Source organism: Zophobas morio, unplaced genomic scaffold (genome assembly GCF_036711695.1).
Source record: "Zophobas morio isolate AGI-343-1 ecotype UQ-CSIRO unplaced genomic scaffold, CSIRO_AGI_Zmor_V1 ptg000044l, whole genome shotgun sequence".
Lineage (NCBI taxonomy): Eukaryota > Metazoa > Arthropoda > Insecta > Coleoptera > Tenebrionidae > Zophobas > Zophobas morio.
Genome location: NW_026972149.1, coordinates 9,903,093 through 9,916,853, shown reverse-complemented (window position 1 = coordinate 9,916,853; position 13,761 = coordinate 9,903,093). Strand labels below are relative to the sequence as shown.

General features: G+C 36.8%; 1 protein-coding gene across 2 annotated transcripts in view; it reads right to left on the bottom strand.

Annotated features, from left to right (window-relative positions):
• The window catches only part of Cnc (cap-n-collar), a 45,274-nt gene that overhangs the window by 24,931 nt on the left and 6,582 nt on the right, over positions 1-13,761 (bottom strand). The window contains exon 1 of one of the 2 annotated variants that reach the window (XM_064073188.1): positions 10,510-10,665. The exons of the other annotated variant lie outside the window; for it this stretch is intronic. Within the exon in view, the coding sequence (XP_063929258.1) occupies positions 10,510-10,512 (3 nt within the window). The 5' untranslated portion in view covers positions 10,513-10,665. Of the gene's footprint in view, positions 1-10,509; positions 10,666-13,761 lie in introns of those variants that run through there. 2 annotated transcript variants of the gene reach the window in all.

Genomic DNA, 13,761 nt, shown 5'->3' with positions numbered 1-13,761 from the left:
TTACACTTTATGAAGAACGACGTCCTATAAAATTCTTTCACAAATACGACATTGTTTTTATTTTTGAATAAAACAATTGGCCGGATTGCGTTCGTTCGGAAAACGGTAAAACGACACGTGGAATAAAGAAAACCTCTGTCAATTTCTAATTTTCGAAAGCGACGTCGAGTGGTCCTGAAAGAAGAAACTGCACAATGGTAAATGTGAAATTTCACAGTGGTTTCAGTGAAACCCTTTTGTACCCTATGACGACAATAAAAACGTCAAGTTCCTCGAATAGTCCACCTCGAGAGGGTGGTTTCGAAAATCCCAAAGTCATTACATATTCATTGGAATATTTCGAGCCGGTTAATTAAAGTTAAACAAAAATAAATCCGAATTATAATAAACTCCAACTAGGCGGAGTGCTGTAATTACAAAAGGATACAATCTTGACATGCAATCTAACATATCGTAATATTAAGAAAAAAAAATAATTAAAAAGAATTAGTCAAACAACTCATTACTGGTGTCTTAGGCAAAACAAAGCTGCTCGAACAAACAGTCGTTTTAAGTACTGTTTGCCATTGTATTGTTGAATACAATTTACATTGTTTTCTAATTCGATAACTCGCCCCGGATTTAATTGGTCGCTCTATTTGCTCATTAAAAGCTATCTTTTTTACACAGTTCCAGATCAATTCTTTAAATCTGTGCTTATGTCAACTGATTTCGTTGTTCCCCTTCACTGTGATACTCGGACACAACCAACCGTCAAATGATTAAAAACCAAAATAATCACCGACTTCACCGCAAACTCGCCGCGAAAAAACTACACTATTTATTATTATAATGATGTTGATAAATGGCTTATGTTATTACACATTCTTTTATACTCTTCAATTTATCTCTAATCAAGAGCGCAATTTCAGATAACAGCAAAACTCTATTTTAGGTTAATTTATATCACTTTATGTGTCACGTTCAGGATTTGCACCCATTTCAGCTAACAAGAAAACGCAATAAAATTAAATACTCGCAGCGCCCCACAAATTCACACAAAAATCACGTTTTAATTTCGCGGAATGATACATCACTAATATTTGAAATAACTTATTATCGAAATTCTGCGAAAATGCAAGTGCAAACTTATTGCGAAATCGCTACTACAAAAAATGATTTCCGCTGGAATTCCTAGAAAATAAGCTTTGAAACCTCAATTCTAGAATTCGTTACAAAAAAATTTCACAACTGATTGCAACTTCCACCGCCGACACAACATTTTTTAAAATAATATTATTTAAGTTTTAATCTTAGAAATTTTTATCTATTGAATATTTTTTCTAGCTGTAGAGTTAAAGTTCAAGAACGAAAACAACTTAGAAAGTACGACTTAAATAATTTTACTTGAGACTAAATTTAACAGATTTTAATTTTTCCGTTTCTTTAAGTTAATATCACGTTTCTGTATTAAAATAAATATATTTCAAACCTACCGAACATTAAAAATAGAAACAAAACCAACTATTAGAACAACTGCGAAAAATAAGTTATCAAATTTTAGCTAATCTAGGCACTTAGAATCCTAAGAATAACCATCAATTATCATTAACTTTATGAGATATGTGTTATCTAAAAAAGCTCTTATATCACTCGATAAAAAATATTGTTATAAAGTAACATTTGAGTGAAGTATACTTTCACAAGAGGGCGTCACTTGTTTGATAACACAATTAAATCAATTCCGGAACATATTAAACCAAGTTGGTAGTTTTGTTTCGCTTAGCCGACTCGCCGTGCAAATTCTTTCCTTCCACAAGAAATGAAATGTAAATTAAAACAGTACAACGAAGGGATTATGTGGGTGTTGTAATTTGAGATATCAGATAGTGCTCCCTTTACAAGCACATAAAATTTTTCGTGTTATATACTACCTCCATAACTGTCAAGCATAAAGTTAATTTGACTGATACACAGATTATCTTTGACAACATCGCATAAACATACTACTGAATTGCAAATTTAACAGTTATAGTATGCCAAATTAAAATATATTAACATATTGTTCTAGATTAACTAAATTGGTGGGTTTCATACATGTATCTCAAGTATTCAAATTTATCGAATTTTTGAATACATGATTAAGAAAGTCCGTGGTGTGTCGAGAGTTATTTTGACTTGTCTTTACCTAATAAGAGATAATAAAATGCAAAGTGATGACAGTATACATAATGAAGAATAGCACATGTGTTTAAGAATGGGCAAAAAATGACAACCGAAATTGAGCGAAGCATTAATTACCACGGACAATCCAACAATAAGAATTATGTCAAATAAAATTATTCCTGGAAGTGAAAAGTTGACTCTAATTGATTTCAATGTCGATAGTTTTTGCTGTGATCGGTGACCGGAATCAGAGACGCAGATTCCGCATTTTATCTACTACATCTAGAGAACGCACACCACACAGAAATAATCCTACGAAAATTTTAAACGCCAATCAGTAAATTCAAGACCTGCAATCCACGGAAAATGAATTTCCACCCACAGTATCATAAAATTGTAAATATAATTTACTATGCGCGTTTAAAACTATGACGTCAATGTTTCTACTTGTAATTTTACCCGACCCGCTATCGCCAGCCGCCTTTCCATTCAATTTCAGAAAGCAAACATTTCCAATTTTAATCCCATTATTCTTGTGTGTTTTCGCAGCATTAAAAACGCGATTCGAACAATAAAAATGAACCGCACCTGAAATTTTGTAAAACGGCCTGATGGAGGATTAAAATTAAATGTCAATCAAGGCAATAATTGTAATATTATTACAATAACAGGACGATTAATCACGGGTTTAGCGTGACAAAAGGTGTTATCTTTTATCTTGCAGGCCTTGCATATGCATGGAATAATTTTTGATTTTTTATAACAAAACCGCAATTAAACTTGTATTAATGAGTTGGGGCGTAAAAGTTAATTATAAAACATGAAGCTCGAAGATGCGGGATAGTTTTATTAAATGAAAATGGTGTTTGGCTGATTAAAGTTGGAAGAGAAGGGCCGCTTAGGCTTTTAACCAATGAAGATGGTCGATATAGCAATTCACAGGGAACTGGATTCCTATTAAGAAGTATCATTTATCATCTGTCGCCACAGGACTGATGCATACATGCATACATAGAGCATTTACAGATAACAATACAGGGGCGGCTTCAGCTAGTTTTCCACTGACTATGTAAACTACATTCTACATTCAAAACAATAAACACGCCAAGTATCAATGTTTTTTAGATGACGTCATCATCTTTTCGAAAGGGATAAACACACAAATTTTAATCATAAAATCGCCTCTAGTCGAACAGATCTAAAATCCGTCGGCAGTGATACTTTCCGCGTTAGCTTGCGCTCGGGAGGCGAAAACACCGAATTATAGATTTTTCGTGTTCCTCTGGGAAAAATTTTTGCCAGCGCCTACTGAGAGGCCAAATCTGAGACCAACCGGTGCACGAAGGCGTTCCGGTATTGAACCGGTCTCAGGCTGCAAATCCCAGTCCGTCTCTGTCTGAAAGCGCCCTGCTAGGATACCGCTAATGATATAAGATAGCCGATAGAAGAGAACGGTCTCCCTGTTCGAGAAAGCCGCAAAACGGGCGGGTCCATCGGGACCTGACCTCCTGCTAGATACTCTCTTAATCGATTCTAATTTAGCGATATGAAACCGATCGTGCGTTCACGCTGTATGAATAATGAGATTGTTATAAACTATTAGAAACGGCCATTGTAGACGCGGTAAAGGTTAAGACTTGCTTCGGAGCACATTTGAATAGTTCATGACACTCGCATTCATCATGGCTTTCCTTCAAAATCGATCGCTCCTTTCAATAGCGCATTCCATTTCTATTTGCTTCCACTCGCACGACAAATACCAAATTAATTGGTGCCAGCATTTCGCCAAAACTGCGACTCGAATCCGCGATCGATCCGAATTCCTAGCGTTGATTCTGCCCGTCCCGATCCAAGAGTCATGGGCGGTTGGAAGATCGCGTGTAAAGACTAATCGGGATTGACAAGACGCATATGTTTGATAATGAACCAAAATCCACTCGTGCCGCACAGATGACAAGCACTAGATCATGACACGAGATGAAAACGCGCGTCATAGCCGTATTGTACATGGGACAAAGCGTCCACTGTGAAGACTCTTCTCCAAAAAACGCGACTTTTGAGTTAGGGTCTTGCGAACAATCGTAAATTCGCTGATCTCTTAAATAAAACAAAATAATAGAGTGTGAGACACCTCTGTAATACCTGACTATACGAGGTGAAAAAACGCACCACGTGTGTGTGTTAAATAAAGATAACAGTATACAACAACAATAGTGATTGTACTTGATGGATTTCGCATTTTATCTTAAGATTAATATCTCAACTGTGCAATTTTATCTCGGAACAGAAGCCGAACTGCAACGTGCGACGAGTCAAAGTCTTTATATCTTTGGATTTGTTGTTCAGACTTTATTAATCTGCGATTAATCCACAACAACGTGAACGAAAGTGTTATCTTTCCTTCGTTGTATTTATAAATATTGTGCGACATCTTGTAGGTTGGAAAGTATAAGAACAATACTGCGAATGCATTATTTATTACAACGTTCTCAAACTCATTCATTTCTAATTTTACATGTATTTGTGCTCGAAAGACTGTAACAGGTTCAGTTTTGGACTACTTTGCCATAACGGGCCTGCTTTCCCCAAGGGTCCTCTCGTGGTCCCTTTTTTTACTTCGATAATTTAGCTAAAAAGAATTTGGGTCAAAGTTAACGTAATGAAGGGGCGTAAAATTTTGAACAAAGCTGACGACATCCATATCGATATAAGTGTCTTAAAACGCTGATCATGCAACCGTGAAATATGCTTTACATTAAGAGAATGATATTTATTAGGTGCTCCATCGCCTTTTATAGCGTCAGCTGTTCTTGTTTTGGACGCGCCGTATTAAAAGCACCTAATTATCAAATTGTGCATGAAGTTTGTCGTTGGTTAGTCAAAAACCATAATTGAGCCAGAGTTAACAATCTTGTTAAATCGCATGCAAAATTGACGCATTGTCAACGCGAACAAAGAATTTTCGCTTTTCATGATTCGAGGAATCTGTCAAAAATAAGACACGATTTGGATAATTGCCGGAGTAAAAACGCCAATTACGCTCAACAAGGCGTTAACATTAACGAACTCCATTAAGTACTGAAGATTGAGAGCAGGCCCGGTAAACATCCTCCGGCTTCAAACACGAATAAATATTTTTTTATTCGAAAAAAAGCGAAAATATAGGAAGCAAACTTGGGTTGAGTGTCGAATTAATTTATTCAAAAACACGACTGTTTCGGTTTTTTTACCAACTCGAACAAAGTACAATCTCACTTACATTCTTCCTTCTAATTAAACGCTTATTTAACTCTGCTTGGAACTCGCTTTGTTTTTGTTTGTGACTTTCTGTTTCTTGAATAAACACAAAAAATAGTCTGGCGTTTTAGCTACTGGCAGAAAAATGAATATATGATAGTAGAATTCTTTTGAAGTGTAAACATAAACAGTCGAAGTTAAGCATATACTGAACAACTGAGAATACATTTTTTACATTAAATAACGGTCGTCTCAAGTCACTTCTGCGGATTTGATCTGTCGTTATCCATAATAATACTCCCAGGGCTTAATAAAATTTGATCATCTTGTTTTTTCTAGTTTTATATCTCAATGTGCGGCTGATTGTAGCGCGATTTTATGGGTGTTCTTATCTATATCATTGTCTTCATGTAATATAGTGTGACAGGTTATAAATAACTAAAATTAGATACTCGGGTTAAAATGGTTTACTTAGTACTATTTTAGAATAAGTTTTCTTAAATGTGTATATATTTACATAGCAATAAACATCATCGTGATTTCTGTACTATGTTTCGTGTTTCTGAATTATATATACATACACTTTTCCATTATATTGTTAAGTGTGCGCAGCCCACAAGATCGCCCGATCTGGAAGCAAACAATTTTTTGCGTGTCTTCCTTTTCCGCTTTTTGTGTCGTTGGTAATAGATCACAGGAAGCAGGATCTGAATAAGTTTTGCGAGCTTTTGGCATCTCGAGTGGGTCTTGTGGTGGCCATCATGGAGCAATAATTAATTTAAGATGTGGTATGAGGATAAAAAGTCCGAAGACAAGGAGGGCAGACGAGTGGTCCGGAGGTCAGCAGACGGCAAGAAATGAAGCATGACGGCTTGACAAAAGAACCCGCCGACATAATCAATGCTGACCAATCAGCGGCCACTTTTGAACAGCACGATCAGACTGGGGCTGTCGGGCCTGTCGAAGCTCCGTGGCCACGACTTGAGCTTATTGGGACTCGGCGCCGTTCAGCGCACTGCCTCCATTGTATATCGCTATCAAACATGTTCACAATTCGACCGCTTATCGCATGCTATAATCAATAGCTAATTTTCAGCATCCACAGGGGAAAGCGACGAACGGACGCCGCCACTGGTTTTCGCTTTCGAAATTGGGAATAATTGCGGTTTACGGGCATGTGCGATTCGCTGTTTGTTGCGTCAAGTGTCATTGGGCTGTCAGGAACTTTTCGCGCATTGGCTTGACAAAACCGGCCGGTCAATGGGGCGGTACTCAATGGCATTATCTGACAACTTCCTCGTTCGAAAATGTTGGGTAACGCTGTTACGGCGACGGATTTGACATTAAAATATACCTTCTCAGTCTTTAATTCGCCGGGTTAGGTATTGCAGCAGTAAGTTTGAACTTTAGAAAACAGGAAATTTGAAAATGATACCGCTACAAATCGGCGACAATTTCCCGATAAACGAAAATTGCGACACGCTCCGTGGTAATCCGAATCTCGCGCTTTAGGTTTCACAGAAGTGACATCAATTTCTCGTTTTATTTTTTATCCTTTAATAGATTAATTTAAACTTGGTGAGGCGTCACGCTTACGTACATTACCATGTTTTCAAAAACTCATTAGCGATATTAAAAACACCCATTGATATTTAAATGTGCAAAACAATGTTTACTCTACAAGGATTCGCGTAAGTCAGCTTCGGTGAAGAACGAGCGGTTTACGTGTTTTCTTTTGGGTATTAATTATATAACGAATTAACACGAAGACAATGAATAAAAGCTCGTCAAAACATTTTTTAATAAATTAGTAGAATTTCGAGGATCGTCTTCAGCGCAACTACGCGAAACAAAACAAATACAACAGTGTCAATAAAAGCTAATATCTTTTATCTGAAAAGTACGCAAAGCTCTTTGTCCGGTGTTATCGTCATAATGCGGTGGAGATTTATTAAATTTAGTCTGAGTGCTTTTTGTTATCATTTTATTTCAATCAATAATGCCAATTAGACAGCACCTTTCACTAAACTCTAACAGTGTATCCCATTTTTGAATAAAGTTCTTGATTGCTGTGATATTATCAACGTAATGCGATACAAGCGAGTTAATTTAAGATTTGTCATTGCAGCGTCTAATTCGCTGTCATTTTATGTAACAGTGATGGAGACTTGACGTTACGACATTTATAGTCTTTAATAAGCCGTAAGGGAAGATAAGAAAATGACTTTCAAACGACGGTATATAATAAACGATCATAGGAAAGAAACATTGGCCGTCGGTTTGTCAAATCAGAAATTCTATATTACCCCCTTCTAAATTTCGCCAACAGTAATATTAGTAATAACTCCCGCTGTTAAAGGGGCCGACGTGTATTCACCAAGGTAAATGTAATAAACTTTTGACGTCGCTCTTTGTTAAGCGTCTTAAACAAATCAAATCGTAAATGATATGACGTCAGTTTAAATTTAATGCAGTCTTAACACGATAACCTTCTTATCTTTGCACTGATAGCCAAAAATATCGCGTGGAACATCTGTCCGCAGACCGTCAAGTGACATCGTTTTCGCCAATCGACCTAATTCGCGCTTTTTCAAATAATAACGAGCCGTCAAGGCAGTTAAGATATCGAAAACACAACAATTTATCGTCGTGGCACTCGATATTTCGGTGATTGTGAACAAGGACGGAAAGCCGCTTTAAAATTAAAACGGTAATCAGTTTTTTTTTTGGTATGTAGCGAGCTATATATATACGTGGTGATTATGGAAAGCTTTAATAAAATTGTTTTCCGTTATTATATAATTGAAACAACGTAAGAAGTTACACTCACTAAACATGTGTGGAAGTTTGTTAAATTACACAAAAATTAATCACATTTGAACTATGGACAATCCGGCGTGACATGCCACCGATAAGATACATTTTGAATTAAGATAAACAATTTACAGCAAACAGTCTGACACAATTAATTTTAACGACCGGTAATTAACAAACTAGGTATTGCAGGTCTTTGCTTTGGCATGCTTAACATGTGTCACAATATTGCTCCCCGATTAAAAAAAAAACTCTATGCTAAGTGTTTACAAAGCAAAATTTCCTACATCCTTCTCAAAGTAATCATTCTATGAAATAATGTGCTAAATGTTTATGACTACTGGAAGTTGTAATTATTTTTGTTTTTATTACGTCTTAAAAACAATAATAAAACAAACATCAACCGTTTTTATAACGCATACATATGGTATACGAGGGCTATCTCGTAAACAACTAGTTTCAAATGCAACAGCTATTTATGTATTTGAACTTTGTTAAAAAATGGTACACTCTGTATAAACTGACGCAATATTAATTTAATTTAAATTTGAGCAAAACCAAAAGGGCCTTTTTGGCGAAATTTCTACAAATCAAATTATTTTGACGAAATTTATTTGTATTCCTTTTTGAGAAAATTGTTGACGTCATCTCAAAAAATTATCCAAAAATAAAACTACGACCGTTTTATATTCTTTTTGCACCCAAGATGACTGCTAATAACGCTTTTTGCCATTTGATCATCCACCCGAGTCTTTGAAAAAGCCGTCGCTATGAAATTACGTAATTTCGTATAAATCTAAACTTTCACATTTTCAGACTCCGATACAGAATCTGATATCGCAAAAGGAAAAGTTAGTTATGGTCCTTGAAGTTAAGGCAAGGCTGTAAACTTCGTTCACAGATCTTCCCGAAATAAGCCGATAATTGGATTTAAACGGGTACCTTGCGGTAAGTTCGGTTCTCGTCAGTAGTGGCTGCATATCAAGATTTAAAGTTTAGAAACGACACGCAAGAAAGCTTAATCGACTTATGCGAAATTTCGGCCGTATCCATGAAAACCATTTCCATTCACCGTGCTCTTAAAAGATAACAATACATTTAAACCGCTCACTTCCTAATACAAAGCCTAGTGATTCACGAATTGGCGGCAGCGGCTATTGTCAACCGCAGATAAAATCGTAGAAAAATATCTAGAAGCTTACACCATCCGCGATTACATTATCTAATCATTTTATTATTAATATGCGAGTCGGAGTAACAGGAACACTGAAAATCCAGCCTTGACTAATGAGTTTGACTAATTTAAAATTATTCGAAACAAATAGGACCGTGATAGATAAGATCGTAGCAGCTTTCCCTGTCACTTCGATTCTAATAGAACCCGACAGTCTCAACGAAAAATATTAATAGTAGCGCTTGTGTAGTACCAGCGTTGGATAAAGGTGGTCCTGTCCGTGCTAGAAGACACCGCACTGAGACCTGTCTCAACATCATTTGTCATTCCGGCATCCTGACCACCCCATAACTCGAAAAAGTCATTTGTCAAACTCTATTGTTTACCTACGCTTAATAATCACTTGACCACAACGGCTTTCAACCCTTTGTGAAATTTTTACCTGAAGGTGGATAAGACTAGGAGCAAAACTATTTACGCTGGCACTAGTTTACGTGAAAATGTTAAAACTGTGAATTGTATATGAAAAAGAGCTACCGAAGAGCTAAACCGGTCAATTGTCGTGAAATAATACAGTCGTGACGAAGGCCACAAACAACTCATATCAAATAGAACAAGAACATGAATTAAGTACATACAAGGTATGATGATAAAGGTAATTAGCTGAAGCAAGAACAAGTTTATTCTAGTTATACCGTCTTAATAGTATGTTATTAGAAAAACAAACGAAGAAGTGCGCTCGGGCGCCCTCTCTTACTTCCCGCGCGAAGTTCTTAAGCTGAAATCTTGAAACCTGTTAAAATCGTGATTTTTTTTCAAAAAAAAAAACAACGCACTGGTGTTACTTTTACTTGTTGCGTGTGTCAAAACAATCCCGCTTTCATAAATTACGGCGCTTGTTTAGTGTCTAATATAAATATGACGTCATTGTTTAAATTATTGTAGAATTGCGAATTGAAACAATAAATACGACTTTAAGAACGTGTCCGTTGCGATAGATTACGACATCGCTTATGGCAACAATCGCGAAAAAACAGTATCGTTTCTTGAGCGGATCCCGATGACAGTGGTCATTAATTATGCTAATCGGCTGCGGCGATAATCTCGTGGCAGATTTTTTCGTTTTACGCAAAACTCACCATTTTCGTGCGAATTATCCAAAAAAGGTTTCCTATGACACACAACACTTCAACGTTTTGGAGATCACTACTAAATATTGAGTCTTTTCAGACAATAATAAGATAACAGAAAATGTGATAAGGATAAGCCTACAAAATCATTCACTAGAAAGCGCCAGCGACAATCAGTACCTATTCTGTATCCTTGACTTTCGTTGCTTTAGTATGGTAATAATTATTTATTAAACACGTGGTCTCGTATTAGCGTATCGCGAATCAGCAATTTAGTCAACAGGTTGTTCCGCGGTATCTCGGCAATAAAAAGATGCGAGAAATCGCGCTGCGTTACGAAATAAATCGGACACAATACAAACATTTATGACAACTGTTTATCCACGACGAACGACGAAATAAACTTTTATGTACAATAGAGTCACCTTTGCCCCCGGATCACCGCAACGAAGTTTTAAAACGATACGAGAAAAATTTACAGCGAAAACGGAAAATCGTGACGTATTTCAAACTTCCATCCCGCAAATTTCTTGGAAAATAATTTGTCACGAGTAGGATCGTCGAGGACGACCGCTGCTCGAAGAAGGCCACGACTTGGCTAAAGCACCAGTAGATGGCGCTGAAATTCACAACAGGATCCTACAGCCGAATTTTCAAACTTGTCCAGAGATGTCGCGCCACGTTTCAAACGCAGCAGCCATGACCTACCCGACTGATTAAAAATAAACAAGTTTAAAATAAAATTTGGTTAAACTGTCTGTGGGTTCAAGTTCAAACGTATTTTTTAATTTGTGTACACCGTGAAAAACATTCTAGAAAACATTATTAGTCACGCATTAATAAATATTTACAGATGTGCCAAATCCGAATTTTTGGAAGCGGGTCTTTGTTCAATCATGTAAATTTCCTAAATACGCACGTAAGTTGGTAAAGGTCGTCGGGATGAAGTATTGAGGGTGAGACGGAATAAACAGACCAAGTGTCACGTGAACGCCACCATGGTAACAAGAAAACAGCTGATACTAATAAAAGAACCCGTACAAAAATATTATAATTAGTGCTTTTCTGAGACTGTGTAGGTTTGAGGTCAAAGAAAAACTCTAGGGCGATGATCGAGGTTGATATGTTTAGAGCCGACTTTCACAGTACATAAAGAAAACGAAAAATGCATACCTACGACTCCCTATATTTATTTTTTTCACACGTGTGAAACGATCTTTATTTAACCCGACCTTCGCCTATGTGAATAACACTCCGAGAGGTCGTTTGCACTTTTCGGTTTGGCAGACGGTTCGCTGCACCCTGTTTTTTCGAGGGTGGGTTTACAATTCGCCGTCTCGCCACCACACCACCTTCGTCTACTAAATTTCAATATATTGTGCAATCTATTACGCGAAAACTGATAACAAACCCGTTTGTTGATTTTTATACATTATTTGATTATTGATTAAAATTACATTAGTGCTTCAATCCTACAAGCTAGTCGACTAATCGCCAGGTGGAAGGATAACGATCCCACCAACAATTATTTGTCATCAGGTTGACGATGACTCAATAATTCAACTTTTCCTTGGACGTTATACGCAACGGCCTTGCTCGAATATAGGCATAAGTATGAAATCTGTGCATCTTATTGTTCCACAAAAGCACTTGCCGCTTCATAAACACCCATTATTACTTATCGTCAAATAGTTTACATAAATTCAAAATAGGCAGGAAAAGCGGTCACGCGGCATTTACAACTACATACTTATCTACCAAGTGCCGAACCACATTTAGCAAACATAAAACCGTCCTAAATAACCGAATTTAGCAATCAAATGTGCGTACACAACTCTATTATTGCGCGCGAACACAATAGGCCCTCTAGTGGATCTTTGTGGGACTCTCTTTTTTTAACAAATCGACAAATATTGACGTTCCGTTATCGCTACAGATCAACTGATTAGAAGCATGTCCCATTTGCATCCTCTCGCACATGCTGAATAGAAAGTGTGTTTAATAATCGTGAAAATGATAATCCAAAGTCCGAACATGCCTCTATCTTAAATTTTCATGAACCCACTGACGTCACAGCTGTCGATAACTTAACCGAGATCCAGTGAGCTACGAATATTTATTAGAGAACAATCCGAACGCCTCGCAGCATGATTTTTGGCGACGCACTCGTTCGGAACTTTGATTGACCTTCCAAAGGCAATGACTTGACTTAAGAGGTCCTCGTGAATCATCGACGAACACGAAAATTAATTACCACTGTTTTTTTCTGTTTCATCCATATCACCGACCATTTTTTGAGTTGAAAAGCAGGTTCGAGTTGTAATTAAGTAAAATGGGTCCAAAATATTTATTAATGAACTTATATAAACTGTAGTAGCTGAAAATGATGTTCGGACATCAATCTCGGAACTACGGTATTTATTTTCGTTTCGCTTTCGTGAAAAAAGTGGTTAATCGGTTGCTTAAATGGTGTATGTAACTTCACTGTCATTCTCAAGACGCGACAGCGTCATGAACAAGGTCAAAGAACATCACAATTGAATTAGTCAAAATTTTCGTCAAGGATAGGCGACTTTGCAAACTAGTTTCATATAATTCAATATGCAAAATTAATAACGAACATTTTTTTTTGTAAACAAAGGGTTCGCTTTATAAAATACGCAAACAAAGGGAATAAGTATGACATAATTATGAACTGCGACGTCGCATTTCATCAACGCAACTTGTGTTACAATATTGCACCACACTGAAGAAAATAACGTCGTTGCGACGTGGCATCTGAATCAAAATCAGGGTTTATTCACTCAAAACATTATTAATAAAGTTTGGCTCGATTTCATCGAAGATGTTTCCAATAAACAAAACCCATTTTTTTGACTTTGAAGCTTCTGGCCTGCGATATTTTTACGGCGGCATCGAAATAATTTCCGCTCAATGTCTCGATTTGAGCGTCCTAATTGTCTCAAATTCAATCAAAAACGATCTAAAACAAGGTCACGAAGGGTCTCCACGAAATATTTTAAACAGTAGAGTCTTCACACTGCGAAACAATAGTCAATAAAATATGTATGAAGTAAAACCTTTAGGTCAACATTTCTAAAAAAAAAAAGTAAACCGCGTGATAGCAACAGCGGGAAAATGAACAAAGCGAAGTCTATATCGAAACCGAAAAAGTGTCAAAATGGCGAATAAACCTATATGCGATTTATAAACTGGTTCAAGGTTGACATGGACTGATTTTAATAAAGCTCGCATCTGAAC